This window comes from Branchiostoma belcheri, unplaced genomic scaffold (genome assembly GCF_001625305.1).
Source record: "Branchiostoma belcheri isolate BF01 breed outbred unplaced genomic scaffold, Haploidv18h27 scaffold53, whole genome shotgun sequence".
In the NCBI taxonomy this organism is placed as follows: Eukaryota; Metazoa; Chordata; class Leptocardii; order Amphioxiformes; family Branchiostomatidae; genus Branchiostoma; species Branchiostoma belcheri.
In genome coordinates this window covers 578,094-602,742 of record NW_017804165.1, presented here as the reverse complement: position 1 = coordinate 602,742, position 24,649 = coordinate 578,094, and the positions used below count along the sequence as shown (strand labels likewise).

At 40.1% G+C, this 24,649-nt stretch overlaps 3 protein-coding genes across 7 annotated transcripts in view; 1 reads left to right on the top strand and 2 right to left on the bottom strand.

Moving 5' to 3' along the window:
* Positions 1-3,943: 3,943 nt before the first annotated feature.
* Positions 3,944-11,708, bottom strand: LOC109480971 (p21-activated protein kinase-interacting protein 1-like). Its single transcript, XM_019783437.1, has 11 exons — positions 11,463-11,708; positions 10,774-10,936; positions 10,307-10,427; positions 9,835-9,909; positions 9,647-9,699; positions 9,216-9,298; positions 8,908-8,970; positions 8,163-8,260; positions 7,599-7,716; positions 5,119-5,263; positions 3,944-4,374 (listed from the first exon to the last, which is right to left on the bottom strand). The coding sequence occupies exons 1-11, from the start codon at positions 11,604-11,606 to the stop codon at positions 4,295-4,297; spliced, it is 1,143 nt and encodes a 380-aa protein (XP_019638996.1). The 5' UTR covers positions 11,607-11,708; the 3' UTR covers positions 3,944-4,294.
* Positions 11,709-11,725: 17 nt separating this feature from the next.
* On the top strand, positions 11,726-20,290 carry LOC109480981 (tRNA selenocysteine 1-associated protein 1-like). The gene is made up of 10 exons (XM_019783447.1): positions 11,726-11,862; positions 12,571-12,668; positions 14,126-14,225; positions 15,654-15,706; positions 16,111-16,242; positions 16,567-16,686; positions 17,308-17,491; positions 17,866-17,920; positions 18,610-18,668; positions 19,013-20,290. Exons 1-10 carry the CDS (start codon positions 11,839-11,841, stop codon positions 19,082-19,084), a joined length of 897 nt encoding a protein of 298 aa, XP_019639006.1. The 5' UTR covers positions 11,726-11,838; the 3' UTR covers positions 19,085-20,290.
* A 114-nt stretch (positions 20,291-20,404) lies between these two features.
* LOC109480997 (transmembrane protein 244-like) overlaps positions 20,405-24,649 on the bottom strand; it is a 6,785-nt gene continuing 2,540 nt past the window's right edge. For 2 of the 5 annotated variants that reach the window (XM_019783473.1, XM_019783474.1), the window contains exons 2-6: positions 22,659-22,776; positions 22,380-22,465; positions 22,104-22,186; positions 21,752-21,922; positions 20,405-21,327 (exon numbers count right to left, since the gene is read on the bottom strand). In XM_019783473.1, the coding sequence (XP_019639032.1) occupies positions 21,218-21,327; positions 21,752-21,922; positions 22,104-22,186; positions 22,380-22,465; positions 22,659-22,739 (531 nt within the window). In that variant the 5' untranslated portion in view covers positions 22,740-22,776 and the 3' untranslated portion in view covers positions 20,405-21,217. Of the gene's footprint in view, positions 21,328-21,751; positions 21,923-22,103; positions 22,187-22,379; positions 22,466-22,658; positions 22,777-23,039; positions 23,060-24,649 lie in introns of those variants that run through there. The other 3 variants (XM_019783471.1, XM_019783472.1, XM_019783475.1) reach the window with 2 other exon arrangements.

The following is a 24,649-nucleotide window of genomic DNA, read 5'->3' as shown; positions in this document are numbered from 1 at the left end:
CGGTCGTTGCTGACAATACTTTCACAAGAGTTCGAGCTTTTGTTCCAAAGATGTTAATAACACAGGACCTTACTCGCCATTTGTGGTATATTTCACTTGGAAGTGTATGACTAGCACGACACAAAGCAGTAACATATAATATATCGTGCAGTGAATCGTGCATTTCACAACTCTTTCATCCATAGAATATGTCATGGCTGCACAGCAGCTTGTCACATGTGCCAGTATATGCAATGATTTTCAAGTCAGTGAACATTCCTCATTCGACTGGAATAACGAGCAGACTCGTGGCAATATGTGCCTGACTGACTGAAGCTGTAGCCGTATCCCTACTTCTTCTCCGACAAAGCGAATAAGGGCAGACTGCTGTAACCGAAAAAAATGTATCGGACGCACCGGTACAGCCCTGTATATACCAACACACACACCAGACATGAAAATACGCCGTCACCCAGTGGGAAAGCGTAGCGGGACAAATGTGACTCCCCATCCAGAACAAATTCACACGCGTTCCCGTGCATTTTCCATGAAGCTGTCAGACTGGCCATTCATAGATAATCAGTCGTACTACCGAGTGTTATCTGGTCCTGGATTTCGTGCGTTTTGCAAGCCTCTGTTTCCTTTTCCTGCATTGATCAAGTATATCTATTACACTTATACCGCGTATCGTCTGATGGCAAAAAAATATATTCTCTTTGATTATCGCAGTCAACCGGGGGCTTTTGGGTGTCTATGCTGCTATACTACATAGCAGAACGACATGGTTGCTTACTTTGAGTCCATGGGAAGTTCTCTGGACCACCAATACAGTCCTTTCTGAACGATTGAGTGTCGATCGCATTTCAGAAGCATACACAGTTCCGGCCACTCTGGCGCCTCAAATCATCGAATATATATAACATAATGGTTTTGATGTATTCCTACTTTTTCTGCTCTCGTGGTACAAGCGTGACACAACATAAAAAGCATAGCCCCCAATCCCTTCACACTTAGAATAAAAGCCTATAATTGACGATCATTCACGACGGCAAAGCTAACCATATTCTTGCTACCGCTGGCAGCGCGCTTTCTACAGAACTGCGTGATACCTGCATATGATCAATCATTACAAATACAGGTGCCACAGGGAGCAAATTTATCCTATCAATTTAAACCTAACTGCGCAATGAAATCAGACATTGGAACGCTACTAGGTAAAGGTACCTAATGGAATATGCTGTACTAGCAATACGGTAAGGAGGCCTCCTTTTCTGCACTTTCATCCCAGTCGGCTACCATTGTAAAGTTATTATTTGCACCCATCCTACACCGTACTCCCATTATTACATCTCACCGAGTGTACCGTCCAACATTGAGGTATAATACTACAGTTACGTATACAGACCAATCCTTTGTCTGCTAAATGCCAAGTAGTTAATTTCAGTACGTTGAAAGCTGATTGCTCTGTTTCATGGCATTGGCCATTTCCTTTGATGTATGCACCAAGTAGATATTTTTTTGCTACTATGCAAAATCTAGTTCTCCTTGCAAAGATTGTCCATCTTTTGACATACAGTATCGGATCAAGTGGTGCGGTATACAAACTTTTGCCTCACCTTATACCGGACCGTACGATATCCCTCAAGCTGACAGTCTTAGAGAGTGAAGAAGAGGACACAGTACAGACATCAAAGATCCGTCTGCTTTGATGCTGATGACGATAGGGAGGGCGGCGTTGGAGATCTTTTCAAAGCGCCAACACCTCAGCGCAGCGCACGGTGGCAGCGGATGTCCACAGACCGTTGGAGCCTCCAGCTGCCTGGCAGCTTCCAGAGAACGGAGAGCAGGTCCGGAAAGTCGGTTAATGAACCAATGCAGCTGAGATCAGGCTGCCTCTCACTGACCGACGCAAACACCAGAAGAAGGAGGTGCCGCCGCGGCAACAGTTGTGTCAATTAACAGCTCAGGAGCTGCTGGAGATCCGATGGAGATGACACGTCAGACATCCGGGTACTCCACACACACACACAAGCAGCAGCAGCAATGAGGTTGTACATGTAGGATGACTGAGGGAACGCACATCCACATAACTCACCACATAAATAACTGCCAGGACCGGACACCGGGGGATTCCATACATATTCACGCTGTCGGTGGTAGAAAATTGGGCCGCTCGATTTATAGTTTCGTCTTGCGAATAATTTTACGGCGGCGGTTATTAATCCGTCCTGCTGAGGGCCTTGCCGCCACACGAAGCACCAAGATGTGGTCGATAGAGGGACTTATCCACTTATCCAAGAGGTAACGAAGTCATAAAAGATGTTCAGACCCAGAAATGTATAATAAAAGTCTTCATTCATTATTAACACGCATTAGGTAACTAATAGGAGCTAAAAGATGCGAACATCAACTGATAAACGATTGACCCCGTTCCTATTACTAGAAAGGTTGAAAAAATCTGTTGCACAGAAGGAACATCCTTCTAACAATAGCAGGAATATGATTATCAACATTAGTCAATACGTTTCTGCCCAGCAGCCATCACACTGACATGAGAAACACTCGGTCGGGAAATCCCCAGATAGTACAAAGTTACGATGCATCATGTCAGCGGTTCATGTTGCGAGCCTACGGGCTACCGCGTCTCCCGCTCACTGCACACCTGTGGCATGGCTTTCACTGGAGCTAGTTGGGAGATAATATCGCCAATATCAGTACCCTGAAGTGAAGTACAAAACACAAAATCGCGGACGTGAATAAAATCATTACACGAATACAGTGTTCACCAATACGTGTTCGCGACTGCCAAGCCCCACAACTGGGATTATCGGCATGTCTTTGCTGTTCTTTTGTGGACAGCGCTGACCTGATGAGTACAAAGGTAAAGGGATTTTGAAGAGCCATGGGAATTCTATTGATCTTTATCATTTTGGATTACATGTTATGCTATGTGCACATCAACCAGTCTCGTCTTATAAAAAGATATTCATGATCAGACAATCTAAAATTCCTTGTAACTGGCAGTAGTCGACCCAGGGATAACACTCACTCATCCTTATATACCAAACAACATTTGAGTATGTGATGTGGCCATAAAATACACCTACCCTTTCCATCATGAACATCTAATTGTAGCTCATAACATGTAATTATCACTGGCCTAGTAGCCCCATTGCCCTACCATTCACATATCAATCAATATTTCCATTTTGCCAATTTAATGAAAATGAATTCATCACTGTCATCAGGCAGTAATTTTCTCCAATCCCTTGTGTCTTCTCTTCTTCTTGTGTTCATCATTGGCAGAAGACTGTCCACAAATAGAGGTTAACCAAATTGTAATGGGAAAAAATATGGTTCACATTATATAAATAGCACAGTAAAATACCAATTATCTAACAACAGAAAGGAGTCGGGAGCAGGAAGCTGTACCAAAGACAGACCTGTGAAGATAATCAATGAGAGTAGTAAAGCACTCTTTTCCCCAGGCTAAACTACTGTTGTGATAGCAGAATATTTTCTGACACAAATAAAGACAGAATCCCCTTGAAATTTCATAATGGTTGGCTGAGCTAATAAAGAATCCACTCATGACTATCTTGAGACTAGTCCACAGGCCGACTGCTGAATACTTGTAAAAGCCTGTTGATTGTAATGATAAGGATTATTGCTTTTGGAGACCATGCCTTGGAAAGATGGGCCTGTCAGAATGGGAAGAGGAGATGTCCATCACGCAGCCTTGACTCAAAGAAAGCAACATGCATCTAAATTGTTTCACATTGTCTGAACATGGTGGGCTGCATTGCGAGCTATAAGACAACACAGTTGGTAGCACGAAGCACGTACATTGTGTTGGCCTCTCACTGAATTTTTACCTTCAAAATGTCTGAGAGCCAAGAACGTATACTTTCATGGCCTGAGTTTGATAGTTATCTTATGAGACAGGGACAACATAAACCAGACAAAATGTCTATATTATTTTATGTGTCTTTCAATACATATTGAAGATGGATCAGCTCACATACAGTGAAGGCCAATATCTATGTAGAAGATATGTGTACTTGCTCATGATAATGATTATATTTTGTACAATTCTTTCACCTTGACAATTACACTACAGGGTAATTAATTTTTGACAATATGATTAACAATGTGCAAGCACAGCAAACTATTGTGTATTTTCTTGAGAGGAAAAGCATTAAGGGAAAAGCATAAAGTTACTAATAATTTGTTTAAACAACATTAATTTTGTAAAATAAAAACAGAACCTAAAGGAACCAACAGGAACAGGAACGAGTCATAAATGTTTGTTTTACTAGTTCTTGACTTTAAGTTTCTTCTTTCCTCCTTTTTTCTCCTTGACATTTTTTCTCTTCTCTGCTGTCTGCTCTGCTTCTGTGTTGGGAAAAGACATGAATTTGTACAAATTTGCAAGTGCAAGTCTTGGGTTTAAAGCAAAGTTCTGCCTTTCAATATTACATGTAAGGGGGCAAAGAGTATCTAGAATGTAACGCCCAAGTCATGTACGAGGGGTGATCCAAAAGTTCTCGGCCTCTCCCAAAAAACGTGATAGCAGAAAAATTTTTCTTACAGTATTTTTTAACATAGTCTCCTCTAACTTCAATGCACTTGGTCCAGCGATGTTCCAGCTTTCCTTTCCCTTGTGGAAGAATATTTCGTCTGAAGCCCTTAAAAATACCTAAACCATATCAATGACGCTATCATCACCATGAAAACGTTGACCACGTAAGTGGAACTCCAGTTTAGGAAACAGGTACAAGGCCCAAGTGTCTTGGTCATGACTTCATGGATTTCCTGAGGAGGCATAGCTTTTTATCGATATACTTGATCACAGCACACGCTTCTGTTGCGGCCATTTTGTGATTTTGCCCTCACCCACCCCATTTTCACGGGGCGTCACGTGTTAATTAATGAATATAAAAATTTGCATTTATCTGTGCACTGATGTAAGACGTCATAGTATACAGCTATACCAAAGAATACGCGTTTGACCTCTATTTTCTAGGTGAGGCCGAGAACTTTTGGATCACCCCTCGTACCACCATTATAGTATAATAATTCACAGACAATATTGATCCAAATATAGGTATCTACCACACATAGACAACTTCAACTGACCTTTTTGCTCCGTGAGTTTTCTTTTCTCCTGTGCTGTTTTTGTTGTGGAACGTTGTGGTTCAGTAGATTGAGCAGTTACAATAGCCAAAGCTGTCAGTCGTGCAGTGGTATTGTGCTGTGCAACAAGGGTAGGTGTTTTCTCCAGCTAGGCAATACAGATGAGAACTTTGTTAACACAATCCCTGCAAAACAAGATGCCAACTACAATATATGCCATATTATACCTCCTGCCATGAAGTCATGTTGGGCAGGACTACTAAATTCAAACAAGGTATACTATGAGTGAATTAACAGGACATTCTAATACTGTCTGCAAGTAATAAGTGTTCAAATATTGGGACAGCTCTGAAGTCTTGAAATGAATCTAGAACTCTCTACACTCATCTTCAGCCACTGTTCTCATATGGCCTCCAGTATGAACACCCTTACCAGTGCTGAGTTAAGGGTATAACTTGATTTTGTGTCATCATCATAAAAATATGATTAACCTTTTACTTGTCATCAAGGCAAACTCATAACAACACTGAGTAACAGCCGACATCATTGACAGTAACACCCAAAGACCACAATGATTAGAACCTTATGCTCAGAGAAATGCCACATTACCATAAATGCCACGTCTCATCATGTTGTGACATGATACTTAGCTTCTCTGCCAAGTGAAGAAAAGACCCTTTGGCATTTTTATTGAAGTGACTGCTCATAAGGATGGCAGTTGATCATCACTCTTTGGTAACTTCAATTTGCTCCTATCTATTGGTCTGCAGAAGATGTTAACTAAACCATGAATGCCAAACATTTTGTGGTTTTGATGGAAAGCAACTTTGACACTTTCCTGTCTTTAGTCATAAAAGTTTATCAGGGTTGATTATGACTGCATAGAAGATAGATCACCTCCAAGGGACTGTCAATATGAGTGCAGATACTGGGCCAGCCATGCTGCGATGATAACGACTGTCATACACTGACTGTCAGATTAGCTGGGACCATTGCCAGCATCACTTATGGCTCCATTATCTTGGTCATCTTCAGATTTCAAATCTAATTCCTAACAGCACAGATCACCATGCGATGGATGGACCGGCTCGCCAGTGCACTTGATAGGTCTCCGGGAACTAAAACATCCCAGTACTTCTACTAATGTCAAATGTAACTCTTATTGATGGTTCTCTACAAAACTGCCATGGAAACATTTTCAGTTTTCTCATGATCACCAGCTAGCCCAAAGGATGTACCAACACATGAGTGTAGATAACTGGGCCATGTTAAGATGATAACGACTGTGATACACTGACTATCAGATTAGCTGGGAACATGTCAGTATCATTTCTGGCTCCATTTTCAAATCTTTCAAATGCTACTGGTATTCCAACCAGCACAGGAACATTTCATTTTTCTCATCACCAGCTCTAGCCCAATGGATGTACCAACACATGAGACAGCTCAACTATCTGGGAGGATGCCAGCATCGTTTCTGGTACAGAGCTCTAGTTTTATGGTCATCTCCACACATGAAGCCATGCCTCAAACCACCACAGATCACCAGGCACCCGGCAGAACATCATCCTGATGCACTGATTAAGCCCATTAGAACATGTTGGATTGGTCTTCTGGGAGCAAAACACCAAAATTGCCAATATACTGCCATGCAAATTTCAACACTCGCCAGCACTCAATGCTTATACACAAACTCACCAGGGTTTATATAATTTATTGGTATTTTGTTCAGTTCTATTACATCAGTGGTTATTTGTTGGTCTGTGAAAACCTTCCTTTAGTAGCCAATTTATGGAGAAACTGAAGCCCTCATTAAATCTGCTTCCCAATTTTCCTTTGTCTAATTCTCTCATATATGTTCAGCACAAGAAAAACATCAGAAAAATGATGAACACACGTGTACCTTGTTCACCCCTTAAGTTCAGTAAACTATTAAGTTTAGCAATTTTCCACCTTCAAGGACAATGTGACCTACTTAAGACAATACTACTGATGCCTGACCTTAAACTCTGATCCTGGCCATTTTATTCATGACAATGTGACATGTACATGAATGTAATATCCTTTGTCAGACATTTTGCATTAAACCAATTTGAGGTGGCCTACTTTGTTTGATATGCATAACTTACATTGTAAACCCTGACATCTTAAGAGCACTGCCAGCTGGTGTACCATAAAAGAAGTCATATACAAAAGAACAGAGGAGCTTCTATATATTCTAGATACTATTATGCAGTTCAAGCCATTCAAATGACTGATCATGAAGAGGAGGCCTTACCAACTACAAGTTAAGAATTATGGAACAATTCAGAGCACTTTGGTGCCTACAGAATGATGAAGATGAAAACATACTTGTGACAGATTATCTTATCATCTTACACTCCTCGGGGACAGGCAGAGTCATTTACAACCAAATGAAATCTACCAAATATCATAAACAACACATTAGAAACCAAGTTACACTGTGAGAACTATATACCCACCTGATCTGTACTGAAGGCCCAGACTTTTATGTAACCATCACTAGATATGCTGACCATCAACAGATCGGTTTCTCTAGCATCACTCCTGTGATCCCTAACACATACCAGACTCTTGATTCTAGAGAGTGGAGAGATTAGACATTGATAATATACACCACTGGACACCAAGAAACAAGTAAGGGACAGATTCATTGTTCCCAGATTATAACATACATTGTACTAAGTAATGACAAATGACATTGGACTGAGCAACTTCATCAGTAAAGTTCTTGAGTATTATCTGCCATGGACAGGAGAATGCAAACCGAAATGTGATATCTGTTTGAATGTGAATACATGTACATAACACAAGCTACTGAGGTAACAATCTGCTGATAGATTGATTTAACTTTGCCAGAATCAGATGTGTACATTAGGCTCTTATTTAAACTTCTGATCACAATATTTGCTCTCACATCAAGTCAAAAAGTTTCACCATCCAAAGCTCCTATATGACAGAATGGAAAAAAAATGGAAACTACATAACATTATATATTATTAATATTGGGATGACAGACAGCCCACCTGTTATCATGAGCTGGGAAGTCACATGCACATGTTCCAGTCTCAACATTCAGGAGCTGAATATTTTTGTCTTCTCCAGCCACTGCTAAAACTGTGTTCTGTAACAAATAGGGCAAAGAAGAAGTTTATTACAATACATCCATCTCTTTTAAGTTATTTCCCATACCAATAAGAATCACCAGAATGAGTGATTAACCTTGAACATTAATATACTTAGCATTGGACCTTTGGGACTTTTCAGCATTAGATTGCACTCATAACTGTGATTAGGGATGTGATGACAAACGATGTGTCAAAGTTCCAGGTACTCTGTCTGCAAGTTTGATAGTTTTTCAGCTTTTCCTATTCCCATGCAGCTGAGGTCTGCCAATTTGACTTATCTGCTGGTAGGGAATACATGTAACGTTACATGTACTTAACAGTAAATCCATGCAAAGGCCAGCATGTCAACCCTCCTCACTCAGGACAGGTGTAGGGACTGACACGGTCATCAAACTCGGAAAATCTGTATCTGTGTATCTGTACATGAATCTGCATCTGTACATGAATCTGTATCTGTACATGAATCTGTATCTGATTGCAAATACAGATCTCGAGTGATTACCACAGATATACATGTAGATAGACTATACAGTATTAGCTGCAAGTAAGATCAGGTAGTAATTGCTACTGAGGACAGCTAGTGATAAGAACAAATCTTTAGACTTCAAGATTGTAGAATTCTTTTTGGCTTCTAAGAACTTACTGTAATGTACGCCATTGTCAGCACTTTTCTTCCAGCATCTAAGCTACATTTGAGTCCGGCAGTCTGTAATAATAAAGAAATTCATACATGTAGCAGCAATAATTTGTCATGTCAAAAGGTGCTATATGTAATGAGCAAATTGAAGAAAACGAGATTTACTGAAAGGTGTAGAAATTTGTTATGAGCTTCTCACATTTGTCTCACTGATTATAAAATGGCTCACAATCAAGTCTATCCAGCAGAACTATACTAACACCATCTATCTGTTCTAACAGGTATTGCAGCTTCTCTCAGTAGATATCTGTTACCTCAAGTCTGTACACACTGATCTTGTTGCCAGTAACAACAGCATACATGTCTCCTTTGGGTGACCAGTGGATCAGGTCTGCAACTGTTAGAGTCATAGGTACATGATCAGTAAAATCAGCAATTCTGACTCATTGGATAACCCATATACTTCAAATGTAATTATCAAACATACACAGAAATAAATGATGTCCAGCCATTACTTTTAAATTTGGTAGAGGATATACATAAACAACAGGACAAACACTTTAACCCCTTGCTTCATAATCAGTCATTTTATAGCTATAGAGACTTTTGATATTGAAATTCACTCTTTTGGCAGCCCAAGGAGGTTAAATGAGGTTTTATCCTTCTTGAATATACTTACTACAAGCTAACAATCATCTACAAATTATTTACTAATACATGTATACACATATGGGTATGGACATACCTTGTTTGATGTTGGTTGTGTATGCTGGTCGACCGGTCACTAAATTCCAAGTTCTAAATTGCAGAAAGCCAAGAAAAAAATATAATAATGTCATCTTACTTGACAATGAAAGATGAAAAATACTGTACTTAAATACAAATATACATGTAAATACTAGTAACCATTTAGTCAATAAAGAAAACTCCCACCTGATAGTTTTGTCCTTGCCTACAGAGAGTGCCAGCTTACCAGATGGATGCACAGATAAACTGTTAATTCCACCTCTGTAGGGAAAACAACACATACATTTGTATGTACAGAGTTTTTTAGTGGTTCGGTACAGTCATTACTGGATGCTAATAGGTAAATATTAAAAGCATCTGATTCTGAGTAACTTTTGTTTCTGACAAACTCCCACAGAACATTTTGTACATGAAGAGCGTGAAAGTTAGGTGTATGCATATGGCCAGTCATTTTACTATTGGCAGGAATTCCATAATTGCAATGATATATATTTGTCTACAGTTGCAAAGAGATGTACATGTGTATTTGTCTACAGTTATCTATAGTCAAAGTCTAAGTCTTGCAAGCAATGCACAAGAGAATATTTTACTTTTGGAATGATTCAACAAATACAAAAGCAGGTCAAGGAAATATTTTTTGTTTCTTCATGTTACTGACTTGTGTCCCCTCATGGACTTGAGGCACTCCCATGTGCCAGTCTGCCACACACACATGGAGCCGTCCTCTGCTCCACTCAGCATGTGGGAGGAGTCATAGAACTGCAGGCAGGTGATCGACCCTGGAGGGAACATTCAAGTTTGGACATTATCATATTGGTTAGCTACTCTGTAAGAGGTTGCAGGTTGTCCATGCAAACAATGGGACACAGCTGACATTTAAGATTGTAAGATGCATGTACAGCCCCCCCCCCCATAAAACTTTCCTGCTCCTTTGTTTAACACCAAAGTTTCCTTACATCCACAGCTACACCTTAAGTCTAGGTTGCAATGCTATGACCTTGATAGTGTCTAAGTAGAAGTGATAGATTGGAGTTTGTTGCAAAAATGGTCAAAAATGCTGTAAAAACCCAGTTACTTCCACTTTATTCACTACACTTGTTTGAATGATAAATATTTGGTCCCCACCATCATGTTGTAACAGAGTCCCCAGCTCTGTTCTAGACTCCATGTTGTAGAGGTGGATAGTTTCATCTGTACTGCCTGATGCCAGGACATGTCCTCCTGAGGCCACCACCTTCACACAGCCGGTGTGGGAGTTATCAGTGAACGTTGGCTCCAACTTGTGTTCCTAGAAAAAACACATTTGTATATGTGCATTTGTATATGACTGACAAAATTACCACCTAGTATAATATTAATAACGTTATTGTCTGTATTGTCTATGTGATCTACTAGTAATCTCCAAGCAGATGCTGCGGTGCCAAGACAGTATCCCACAGAGGTGTGTCCATTAATGATTCGGTGGCTTATGGACACTCCTCTGGCCACCGTAGCATCTGCTTGGAGATTATATGTGATCGACATCCATAATGTCTGGATCATCTTGAAACAGTAGATTTGTCCGTAAGTGCACACATGTTACTACTCTCCAGAAGTACTTGTTATGAACAATCCAAAACAACTCCTATAAAAATCATTGTGTATTCCTGCAAAACTTTTGGAGACAAATGTTGCATGCATGCTTGAACATGCACAGGGAAGGGCGCTTTTTCAGACTACAAAGATTTCCCCCAGAAGGGAGAGAGGCCTAGCTAGTTAATCCTATGGGTTCTACACGTTGTAATTTGTGTCCACTAGCTGTCTGTACAACGCACCTCTTCCCCCTCCACCAGTCGGAAGCCCAGCAACATCTGCTCGTAACAGCCCACCACTACCTCCATTTTGTCGTCTGACATGTGCTCTCTTCGTGACGTCATCAACATATGTGCTTGCCAATTTCGACATTTTTCTCCCCACATAGAGCTTTTCAAGTCCAGATAATAACATTTTGATATTTGTGAGAAAATTTCGACTGGTGTTGATCAATATGATATCTTAGTCAAGCTTCTTCAGGGATTTTTTAGTCCAACTAGCTATTTCTAATGACGTCATCATTCTATGTGCGCAATTGAATGCTTTTAGAGGAGTCTGTCCGCGTGTATGAGGTTACTTTTGCGTTTGTAGGACACATTTGAGGACAAACTGGCCAAAATGACGAGTCTGTGGATGGGCGATGTAAGTATGGCTACTCGAGAACCGGTCGATCTTTTGTTGGTATCCAGATGTTCCACAGAGATTGATATTTGTGTGTTATAAAAACAGAACGTTCGAGTGGGAGGGGGGCTGTGTTCATATTCAACACTCTTCATATTCAAACCAGTAGATTATCTTACGTGGTTTATTAGCTTGTTGCTAAGTCCGCCCACCAGTTAAGTACTTAATAACTAACTGAGAAAACGAACTTCAGAGACAATAATTGTCTGCTTTGCTATGCATGTTCATATGATGACTCCAGGAGAGACTATACTAGTAGTAGTAGTACAATGTATTTGCAGTTCTCATTTGCCAAATATGACAACCCTATTTGATGGGCCATGTAGGGGGCCTGCATGGGGGGTCCTGACAACTCTCTGTGCAAAATTTTGAGAGCTGGCTACAATTCAGGAAACCTCTCGATTACACTTTACAATAAATTCCAAGTGGCTACAAAGCATTACGTGGAATTAAAACGGCGAATACGCTCTACACAAAATGAAATTATGCTCTACGTCGAAGAATTAAAACAGCCGATTACGTTCTGCGGAAAAGGGCATGCGGGTTCCCATGTAGGTTGTAACATGTATGTTCCTTTTTGTGACCTAACAAGCTTAGGTTATGCATGCAGTGGGATGGGGAAGTGGTAAAAAGGTGGTAAAATATATGTTTCACATTTTCCTCCTGTAGCTTGAGCCCTACATGGATGAGCCGTTCATCATGAATGCCTTTGCCTCCATGGGTGAGCCCATCATCTCTGTCAAGCTGATCAAGAACAGACAAACAGGGTGAGGATGGATGTCTTCACTTATGTATCACTTATATCACTATATAATATATCACTGACTTATATTTTTTCGTGCACCACCACCAGCCACACTAGCTGCACCTCCTTTCCCAGGACGCAGTGTGCCGTGAGGCACTTTGTCCTGTATTATGTAGATGTAGATGTCTCAATAATACTACCAACATTTAAGATCATATTACAATCTCTCTCTTCGATCTGTCCTGATTAACAGTTACTAGTATACAGTACTGTATTAGTAAGTCAAGTAGATATGTACTCTAGAGTATATGTAGGTTTATACATGTAGTAGCAACATGGGACAGTGAACAATCCACTGTCTCAGTTGGCAATGCAACTTGAATTTATCCAAAATCTTAGCGGTATGTTTAATGCGATGAATAGATTAACAATTGCTAATCATTGCTGTTTGTTGTATTACATTGTGTTGTCAATGCACCCATTTGTGTTCCTATAATGTCCTTGCTCATTTCAAATAACATCAGTGTTTTGTTTGCATGAATTCAAGCTTATACTTGGACAAGTTGGTAGTGCATGTGTTACTCACTGCATAATACTGGTCATTTAACTGTTAGCAAAGTAAAGATGGAGAAGTAGTGCAAGTTATATCATTTTATACTTGTTTACTTTAAATTTGTAAAAAAATATAGGCTGCATGGACTTCATATTGTAGATTTGAAGGCCATAGAACCTGCTGGCTTTGCATGATGACCATACATCATTGATTGTACTGTAGTGCATTTGTAAGAGTTTTGTATTATCATCATTTGCCTAACATTTGCTATATTGCACATTTACAGTGTTAGCAACCTTATTTTGATTGAATTGCTCAGGCACAGTATTATCCATAATTTTAGCTGTGAGTGTGAAAGATGAATGTCATAATCCATGTTACACATATGTTTACAATTGATATCTTATGAAATTCTGCAAATGGCAATGCTATTTACAAATGGTAGATAATAGGGCTTTACCATTCTGCTGGGAATGTGCATTCTGACAACCATAACTATTGCATGCTACATGTGAGAAGAGGTCTTCATTTATGCTTTTTGCATGCCCATTCCTCAGTAACATTTCATGCACGAGTAATATCCCCCATTTTCATGACGCTTTTGGTCAATGTTGTAAACTGGTCCTCCCTATAGAGTGCTAGAAAAAACTAAATTTCAAACTAAAAAAATGTGGCAAGCAAAAATGTTGCCAGCCAAAGTGGCTACCAGGACCCGAGAGTCTTGGAGCCTTCCCGTTGACCTCTTCTCTCCTCCAGAGGCCCTGCTGGCTACTGCTTTGTGGACTTTGGTGACCAGGTCCTTGCTGAGCGGGCCCTGACCAAGCTGAATGGGAAACCCTTACCCGGTGCAAACCCGGTAAGCTTCTCCGTACGCGTAACATTTTTTCATGTTCCCCATCCCAAACCCCCACCCCACATGCATGTAGAGGGCCAGCAGGATTCTGCTTTGTTGATTTCGGCGACCAACAGTTGGCAGAACGTGCCCTGACCAGGCTGAGTGGGAAACAGCTTCCTGGTAGTTACACGGTAAGCACTGTTTGACATACGTGTGTTGGGTGTTCTTCCTCCTCTGTTCATCAATTTCTGCTGCTGCTGGCTTTATTAAAGATGAAGCTGTGTGTGATTTTCTCTTTTGGGATGGGTATATGGTGTCTATCTTCATTTTATCCTAGTATTTTTGAAGATTACTTCGTTATCATAGTACATGTGCATTCATACAAATTTCAGTCATGTCAGAGGTAACCATTTATTTCTTGAGAAGTCTGTGAACAAGAAAAAGACAGTATAAGTGGTAGGCAAGTAAGGGTCATGTGACTCTGCCTGTGCCTTCTGTCACTGATCTGTGATTTATCAGCTCCAACAACTCATTGTTGTGCAACATAATACATAATTTCTTTTGCACTCCTGCCTTTGGCTTTCTCATTGAAGTAAGGCACATTCTTGCCATGCTTGTGCTTCTATACAAAATAAGAGGCTATAAGTAGGAGTCATCATGATATCAGGGTGCAGTCTCCGTGACTGATCCTGTGATTTCAATGACAAAAGAAGTCGACCTAGTGAGAACCTATACTTTTCTTTGACATGCCACGTCAAGGGTTTTGATGTTATACCTAACTTATACTCCAATTGTAGAATTTACTTCTTGCAAAGAAAATTTTCTACAAAAAATCACTATTCTTGACTTTGTTATGAGAACAACATCATTTCGAACAATTTAAACTTGGCACCTTTTTTGAGACAGTAAGTTAAAGGAGATATTTTATTTTAGAAACTATACTTTATATTGAACAATACCTCAAAATGTTCACTCCTTTTGTTAATTTTAGCATCTGTTACAAAAGGATGTCAAGCCATGGATTGTAGTGTCTACATGTAATTTGTAATACTTAACATTCAGCTTGGCCATTGCATCAAATCCTGTAGGACAAGTGAGAGAAACACTGCAAGCATCTTGAACTGTGTATGAAGTGGACTTTCCTTATACCGGACCATAGCATACTTGTGTCAGTGGTGCACATGGGATCATAATAATCTGTGCTTTGAGATCTTGTAAAAACTAGAATGTACCAAACTCGGCTAGAGGGGGCACAGGACCATGTTGATCATGGTTACTATGTTTGGGTGGAGTCATGTTCAGATGCTGGATATTCACATATACCTCACAATGGAGAACATTGGCGGCACAGCTCTGAAGTTTTTCATGAAAGTGTCAAGGCAGCTGGTGAGGATGATGGCATCAGGGAGTCAATAATCATGGCTGGTAGCACATGTACATGTGTGAGTGATGTTACCTCCAGTATGGCTGCTACAGTCTCCAGTCAGTATGGAGATACTTCTGACTTCAGTACAGACACCAGTACAACAGGTACAGGATCCAGTGTTGGTGTGGGGGATCATGTCAGGGTGGACTCGGTGTCCAAGTTTGGTTCTTATGTCAAAGTCTATTCCCTACAGCCTAAACGCTTCAAGCTGAACTATGCAAGCTACGGACGGGAGAATGTTGTCACGTAAGTTCACCTAGATTTATCTGTGTTTGCTCCTGGTTTTCTGTTCCAGTTTTTACACGATACATTTTTGTACATAGTAAAAAAAGTACATAGTAAAGTATTAGTATTGTTGAACATTGTACAGTACAGTATGTGGGAGTATTTGAAGAAGTAAGCGAAAGCTTTAATTAAGTGATTACAAAGGCTGTAAAAGACAAAGTCACAGATTATAATATGTTTGATGGTATGGAAACAATAGCTACGGGTACCTATACTGACAAAAAGATATACAATGTAAATGGTATGAATTGCTGTCTCAATCCAAGGATGCTAGTAATATCAGTCGTCATATCAGTTAAGCTTCAGTCACAGAATAGTACGTACTCTCTTGACATGAACTTACCAGTATCTCTGTTCCCCTGTAGGCCGGAGTACTCCATCTTTGTGGGTGACCTGACACCAGAGATAGATGATGGTTCTCTGCAGGAGTTCTTCGGCAGGAGATACTCCAGCTGTAAGGCTGCCAAGGTTGTACTGGATGCAGCTGGAAACTCAAGGTGGGACTGGTTTGGGCTTATATAGATATTTTTTTCTTTTGCATCACAACTTCATTCAACTCCAATGTTTTTTCTTTCTTTAAATTCTTGAAATGATTTGTATAAAGTCAGTAGGGAAAATGATGAACTTTTCTGGAGAAGAAATCGCATGTGATAAAACTTGAAGCTAAATGTTGAGAAGAACTGATCAGTTTTTTGAGTTCTGCATCACCATACACACACAAAAAAGATCATTTTAAATGATCATGAGCAAAATATTTTAATAATTCTGATATGATCATGAGTAGTTATTTGCAGTAACCAAAGACTTGTTTCCCCCTGCAGAGGCTATGGGTTTGTGCGGTTCACAGATGAGAATGAGCAGAAGAGAGCCCTGACTGAGATGCAGGGGGCGGTGGGGCTGGGGGGGAAGGCCCTCAGAGTCAGCCCTGCCACGCCCAGGAAGTAAGTGGGACAAACTTCCTCTCAGCTCCTAACAACTCACAGGCATGATACACCGCTTTTTCAGGATCAGCTACCTACATTTACTTTATAAACCAGGCAGTCACAAGTCTTAATCATCATCAAACACATTCTCTATAAACATATTAAGATGCAGTAGATCTTGTGCTTGTAGCAACTTTCCTTGTATCTTCAGACACCCTCGCCCTCGTTGTTGTGTGACTGATTTCATAAGTCAGTTAAGAGGTACTAGAGGCTAGATTCCAAACTGAAGAGCCCTTGTACATGTACTGTATGTCAGTTGTTGATCCCTATCCCCTTACAACCACAACCAGGACGCATATCTCAGTATTAGGAACTTAGCTGGGGGCACAGATTGTGACACATATAGCTAGCTGCAGCTCGAAGGACAGGGTGTTCATTTACAAATTGCACCATCAAAACTTGCATGTGACATGTATGAGGATGAAGACAGGTAACGTTATATATCATGGCTTCTTTTCATTCAATTTGTAAAACTTTTAAAAGGATTTTCTTTGTGCTCTAGTTTAGTCAAGATCTATTACATAATAAATACCAGACTGTTCATTACTGGATTGTGACTGCATCCCTTTCCCTCCGCAGTCGTGACAAGACTCAGCAGCAGCAGCAGCAGCAACATGGTGCAGGCGGGCAGTACGACCAGTACAGTCAGTACTACCAGCAGTACCAGAACTACTGGAACCAGTACTACCCACAGTCATCTGCACAGTACTACAACTACAACCAGTATGGGACGTCATCATACTCACCAAACACACAGACACAGGTGCTCACACTCCTTATGCTGGTACAAATAACTGTTCTTGCTAGCCTGGTTACCAAACCTATTATACAAATGTACATTGTAGCTCCAGAGTCCCACATCCCCTCCAATTTCAGAGAGGATGTGGGACTCGGGAACTATGACAGGTTTGGTAACCAGGCGATGTTCTTGCATTATGCAACAAGCAGCTAACAATTTGTTTTAGAATGATATACTTTAAAGTCGCCAACTTAATGTCTATCAGATGCTATGGATCCTTAATACAGTTTAGTACAAGTAAAAAACACCATATGGTTTATCTTTACTCTTCACAATGGTTAACATGTAGCTATCAGTTGACAAAGTCTTAAGTGTGAAATATTTTCATTTTCACCCAGAACCACGGCTATGACAGCACGCCTACAAACAATCAGTCAGAGTCCAGTGTAGAAGGTGAGAGAAGTCTGCCGTGTTCTCTGCACATGTGTGAACACTTTGATAATTTTTACGTTCATTTGCTTAAGATATCTTTCTTACTTTTGCAATTTCAATGCCAGTAAGGTAGTGCTACGTGAGTTAAGGATGTAACATTGTTATACTCCACTCAGACTAAAGTATCTGAGTTGATTCTACAATATTGGACCACACTATAGTCTGTCTGTACACTTTGTCTTCTCTTGTTTTCTTGTACACAGCAAAGAGCCCCAGTGACCCTTCTTCTGATTTACAAGGCTGGTTTTGTAGTTTTGACCCTACCAATTTGACATGATGGGAACAAAAGCATGTTTTTGTAGGATGATACACATGTAATGTCCTATATTTCACATTTAAAAGTGTTTGAGAACTAAGGAAAGCAATGAATGACAAATTGTGGACATATATTTAAATCTCAAATGACCTCAAACCAATCATAAAGTACCATGATAGCGATAACTTTGCTCACAAATTGGTTGGTTGGTTGTAGGGCATGGTCAGGCATGGATAGAGGGTTTGTTTGTTTGTTGCGGCCAGCATGTCAAGGCATTGTTGTGTTTTTAGCAGTCTTTTAGAGCACTTCCAGTACCTGTATTTGAAGTGATAAACACATTGTGTAGTCATAGGTACCGAACCAGTCTGAATTAATTTGATGTTCTTTCTTACAGACCCAAACCCACCACTTAATATAGAAGAGATGAACAAGGAGTTCATGCAAAGAAGTGAGGTATGTATATATTAATTTTATGCTGTATGCTTTTATGATGTACACTTTAGTTGTTAAGTGCATATGAAGGCCTAAAACATGAACGGTTTTGAGGAGAAATTAACACCCTTCACAACTACAGTGCTGTAAGTATAGGGCAATGCCTCTAAACATTGGAATAGCTTTGGAATGCTTGCAATGTTTCTAACATGTATTCAATATTAAGATAATACAAGCATCCCTGAGCCTGTGCCCAATCCTTTCCAATATGCAGAGGCATCGTTGTACACTTAAGTTGTGAAGTGTATTATGTGGACATCATTTCTTAGTAAGGCTTGATGTACCCTTGTGTTGTTCCTCTGTAGGAGCTGTATGAAGCCATGGAGGCATCACGATGGCAGCCCCTGGACAGTGTCACATCCCCCATCCCAGTGTAGCAGCACTGATTTGTTCATGTTTAAAAGCTGATCCTATCCCAACATTTATCCTTCCTGCCTTAATTACTTTAACTAGTACAGCAAACTCACCTGTTATAAGCCAGTCCAGTAAAAAATATCCATGTTGTTGTAAAGGCACAAGGCTTTGTTTTAGAACAGATAATAAACTCAGTCATGAGCAACTAAGTCATGAGCAACTACACATGTACACAGGTATACAGTGTTTTAGATGAACTTCAGGTGTGACTTTATTTTCAAATCATTTCTGCCTCTTTCATATGTTTTTATTTAGTACTGGTATATTATCATAGCTAAGATTTTCAGATTTTGTTAGTTAAGTGTGAAACCTGAATGATTTATTTTATTTATTGGTTTGACTGTTCAACAGCCAGGGCAGCCCAACTACAGTATTGTGGTAGCTACCAGCCACGAAAAGAGCTTGGTAAGAGAACAAAGATTGTTCGATGTTCCCCTCCTGATGACACTGATCAATAACTTCCTGTCACACCACTCCCAGGAAAACCCCAACTGCAGCCCTCATTGCGCCATGCCGGCCTCTGGCGAGACCCGGTATAGAGCATTCACGTCCTAAGCACCTTCTTTATGGAGACATCTCCCCACATAATCGCGGGTCGGGGCGCCCAGCTTTCAAGTCTAATGTGGCTAACCTGAATGACATATAGTTAAAAGAACAAGATGAACTTCCTTGATCATAAATTATTATTAAAAACCTCACAGTTATTTTTTTTAAATTTACTACATACTCTTTATACCAACTTTGAAGAAAATTAATGCAACTACCCAGTAGTTTTCAGGTTTCACACTTTACTTAACCCTATACAACAAAGGTACATCAGCATGCTAAAAAGTATTTGTGATTGAAGCTTTTAAAATCTCATAAAATTACAATGTGCCACAAACTGTGAATGTACGAGTGCATGTACTTTATCATGGAGTCTGACTATGATTCCTTAGTGCAACACACGCAGGTAAATAAAATCAAAATAGCTTTGGATTATTGGCAACATATACAGAGTCTGAGACTTAGCTTTTCAAGCAAGAATAGGTTAGCTCTCTGACCAGCTGACTAAATGTACCATCTTTGTTACAAAACACATGTAATTCCATCTCACTAAGCAGGGCACTACATGATGCATGTACAGTTGACAAGAAAACATTGAAATAAACAAAACTGTGAAATTTTGATTATGACTTAACTATAGTATGTTAACTATGCATTACAACATTGCAGCAGTGATCCTTATTTACTACAGGTGTGTCAACTAGTGGCACAATATAAGTCAGCATAATGAGCATACAAGGCTGATAGCCATTTAGATCGACATGTACAATGTACATGTACTACCAACAAGTCTGCACACAATGTTTTGACATTCCCTTTGAAGTGGGTCTTCATCATGGCAAAATACTGGTCACTTTAATTCTGGAATGTCACGTTCCAAATATCCAGACAGCTATGTTTAATTCAACTTTGTTATTCCTGGATAGTAAACATATACATACCATTTAAAAGGTCATATTAACCTACAAATTTATTGAGGTATCAGGTTTTTAAAAATTGCATACCCAGTGGTGTACAAGGCATTCATATAAAATACAAAAGCTTATGTTAGCACCAAGCAGAAATTAAGTTTACCTGGCATTACTATGAACTGGAATGTTTTTTTGTACATTTCCTTTTCTCTAGATTATTGCAGTCCAGGAAGCTATTCTTAGATCAGAGAGACAGCTTTATCTATACAATGTATATAAATGGAATCACTTCTGTCAAAGTACTTACGAGAAGGAAAATTCTTGGCGGGAAGACAGATCTCTTTTTGGACAACATACAGAAAATTGCAACAGAGAAAATATGCAGATACAATTGTATATTGACTGGTTTTAGACACTGACAACTTAGTATTTTGGCCAGCTCAGCTAATATTGCACTTTGGATTAACAGACAACATACTGGCATTATGTAGCAACAATTTGACAGCTCATGTCAAAACATTTTGTGGAAGGAGTAACTTAGGGATTTTTATTTGACTCTAGTCAGAGGAAACTCATCCACAAATGCTGCTGCCAACACACTGCATGGTAGAACAATGAAGGTAACGAGGGTCGCCTTTCTCATGTGACTCCTGATCTTCTGCTTGGTGCGACCTTTGCCCCCTGACCCTTGCACCTGACACAGCACAGGACCATCTCCCCGACAACTATCATGAAGAATACCCCACAACCTGGGGAGAAATAAGTACATGAGAATTGCAATAGAATGCACAGTACACGCTAACCTCGTAGGGTATTTCCAATACACATACAATGAGTGAATGAAAGGCTTTATTTCCATGTCATGCGCTTCAAATGCCCAGCCCGTGTGGGCTTATACAACACCATTTGATAAAACAATGTAAGAAGTACATAAACAAAATAGGATCAGGGGTACAAAGATAAGAAAATCAATCATTAAGTGAACACAAAAAAGGAGCAGGTAAGAGTTATGTTCATGTGGGAAGGCCATAATGTGCATTATGTATTGAATGACTGTAACACTGATACAATGTAAAATTTTTAAAATTGCACATTTGTCGTCTCATCTAAGTGGAATTTCATCAACAAAGTTTTTACCTGATTTTCCATCCTGAGAAATACTAGTAAACTTACCAAGTGTAACCCACCACTGCCAGGTCAGAGGAAAGCCTTGCATAACGGCACAGCATATGCTGACATGCACCAAGGTGATCGTGATGGCATAGTCCCACACACAGTGTTGTACAATAGCTGCAAAGGCCCAGGTACACACAAAGTACGTAGACTCCATGGACACGAGTCTAGCTGAAATTTACATATTGTAAACAAGGGGAACATAGTCAACAGTGTTTTTTAAATTCTTATAATAATACCAGAGGAACATAGTCACAGTCAGAACTTAGCTGCATTTAGAAAAAAAAATCTGATTCTTGACACAGGTTATTACCGTCTATCAGAAATCATGATGTTAATCCTAGATACCTACCCAGATATTGGCTACTTTGCCAGGAAAATGGCTCCTGGAAGTCAAATGGTATCCTGGGATCAAATGCTTGCAAAGTTCCCAGCCTGAAATAAAGCAACATGTGCACATTAACATCCTTGCATGTCAATTCACACAATTGTAAATTCATGACTCATTAAGTTTGTGAATTAACAATCAGTTTTAGAACAATGACTTTTACCACCTGTCAGTGTCAACTTGTTAACTTAGTGTGAACTACATGTAATGAATTGATTAATATCAATGAACATTTGTCACCTGAATGCTCCATGACAGATACTGGCTGCAATGTAGAAAACTCCATAGAACACCACCAAGCACTTCAATAGATTAGCACAGATTGTCTGAAACAAAATTTTACGTATATGTGTATGGAAGTTTGTTATCTTGCTAGATTCAATGCAATTGACAAATCCATTAAACTGACGTACATCATACTACATGTGTATGTAGATTTTGTCGCATAAATGCAGGCTGTATTGGCATTTGAACTACCTAATGATGTTTTCTCCCTATAAAGGGGGGGACGGGACTTACCTCAACTGAGACCCTTGTGCAGCACTTTCCCCCATCATCATCATCTTCACCGTGTTCTATCTCATACAGGATCAGTCCCATTGGTTAATGTGAGGCTTCCAGCAGGCAGCAACTTCTACTGGTATAATGAAGTTATGGCTGAGTTATGCTCACACTTTATTGTTGGGACCATTTAACATTACATGTGCACTGTGTTTGCCTTGTAATTTGATGCACGTAGGTTACTGATACCTATGAGTATAATACGTAACCATTTAATATATTAGCATAGTCATATTTTTGTCACACATAACTGTTACATATATGTATCACATTAGCACAATCGTGGTGCGTTAAAGAGTACTTTTTTAGGCTCATTGGTACAACACAAGTCCTATTCACCAATTAGTGGGCATTGAATGTCCACACTCCATGCTTGACCAGATTCTCAATAGCCTTTCACTCTAAGTGAGAACAAACAAGTTGGACAAATTGTTACCAAGGACACAAAACACTCTGTTAAACAAACAGTATGTGCATTTCAAAAGCCACTTAGTAGACAACAGAATTTAGGTAGTAGGAAACCATTAACCAGACTGAAATGGAAAGTTTGGAAGGGTTTACGGAAAAACCTGGGCTGTCTACCTTACCAGGCTACCTTACCAGTCTACCTTGCCTGTCTAGGACGTCAGGCTACCGAACTCCCCCCATCCACAGCCTCACGAACAGCAAGACTTCCAAGCAGCTGCGCCTCCTGGCGGAATGCATCAGAATTGCACCCACTACTTTGGCACGTGCGTGTGCACAAACCTTTATATAATAGGCCTGTTCAGCATGGTAATCTCCAAGCAGATTTTTCGGTGGCAAGACAGTATCCATTGGCCAGAGGAGTGTCTAATGGATACAGGACGGCCAATGGATACAGGATGGCCAATGTATACTGTCTTTTGCCACCCAACCGAAAGATCTGCTTGGAGATTACAGCATGGAGATAACATAGCCTGACTAATAATAATAAATCGCGCTCCTGGCGGCCGGCCGCCCCGAAGTGGGTGGGGGTCATTAACCTCTTGTGTAACACAGGCTAGGAGTTAAACACGGCAAGAGATCTAGAAATAAACTGAGCAGGATGTTATGTTTTATTTTATTTTATTTTATCTAAAGTAATCAACAGTAACAGGGAAACGGATGTCGTGGTTACTTTGAGAGCGCACGGGTCGTAGTGTGTATTGCATCAGAACAGCTGCAGGGTGAACTTTTGACCGAAGCGCGGGGGCAGCATTGTCCGTGCCGCACATCTGTAGAGAATCATAGGGACTGTACAATATTTACCGGGGGGAGGGCTTGTACAAAAAGGGTCCGGAAAAAATTTTTCCCATCGCCCTTCCTCCGGCTCAATTTTTTTTTCCAACCCCAACCATTTTTCGGTGCCCCCCCCCCACATTTTTCCATGTGATTGTCTCACTGATTTGGGGCTGGTGGGAGACAAATATTCACGTCTGAAACGTACGCACGGCCGGTACCACTGTGGACATGTAGTTCCAAAAAAATTAAAAACTAGATTTATGCCGTGTACTATGTGATTGTATGGTAACGTAGCGGGGAACGCTTCATGTTCGGCCTTGTTTTCACCGCTGGCCGCAGCCGACTTGCAAGACGTCGCCACCGCATCGAAGGGTAAGGCAAGTGCAGCGAAACGTACAGCTTTGGATCCCGGAGAGTGTTGGTGATCAAGCAAGCAATAGTCAAAGATTTGTGAAACAAGTGCTTTTACAAAAGCTGACGTTTGCCGCCATTGTACTTTTGCACAAGAAAATCACATGCCACCTCTGCTAGTTTCACTGAAAATGTTGTTACCTTTTTTTCCTGATAGTATAGCTTCACACATTGTGGGCAAAGGCAATTAATGGCTTATATGTAAGAAATGTGACACAAGTATACACAGATTCTAAATGTATGTGTTCAGATTGTTTATTGAATATTTGGTTTCAGGGCCTGTAGGCAAAAAAAAT

Bases quoted from the DNA above. Each gene is read 5' to 3' on its own strand.
- LOC109480971 (XM_019783437.1), bottom strand. From the start codon at position 11,606: ATGTGGGGAGAAAAATGTCGAAATTGGCAAGCACATATGTTGATGACG. The intron at 8,261-8,907 runs GTAAGTTCTTAG...TATTTGTTACAG, and splicing joins TGACAATGGCGTACATTACA to AACACAGTTTTAGCAGTGGC. The intron at 7,717-8,162 runs GTGGGCTGTCTG...TCCACTCTCTAG, and splicing joins TTCCCAGCTCATGATAACAG to AATCAAGAGTCTGGTATGTG.
- LOC109480981 (XM_019783447.1), top strand. From the start codon at position 11,839: ATGACGAGTCTGTGGATGGGCGAT. The intron at 15,707-16,110 runs GTAAGTTCACCT...GTTCCCCTGTAG, and splicing joins GGACGGGAGAATGTTGTCAC to GCCGGAGTACTCCATCTTTG. The intron at 16,243-16,566 runs GTGGGACTGGTT...TTCCCCCTGCAG, and splicing joins GATGCAGCTGGAAACTCAAG to AGGCTATGGGTTTGTGCGGT.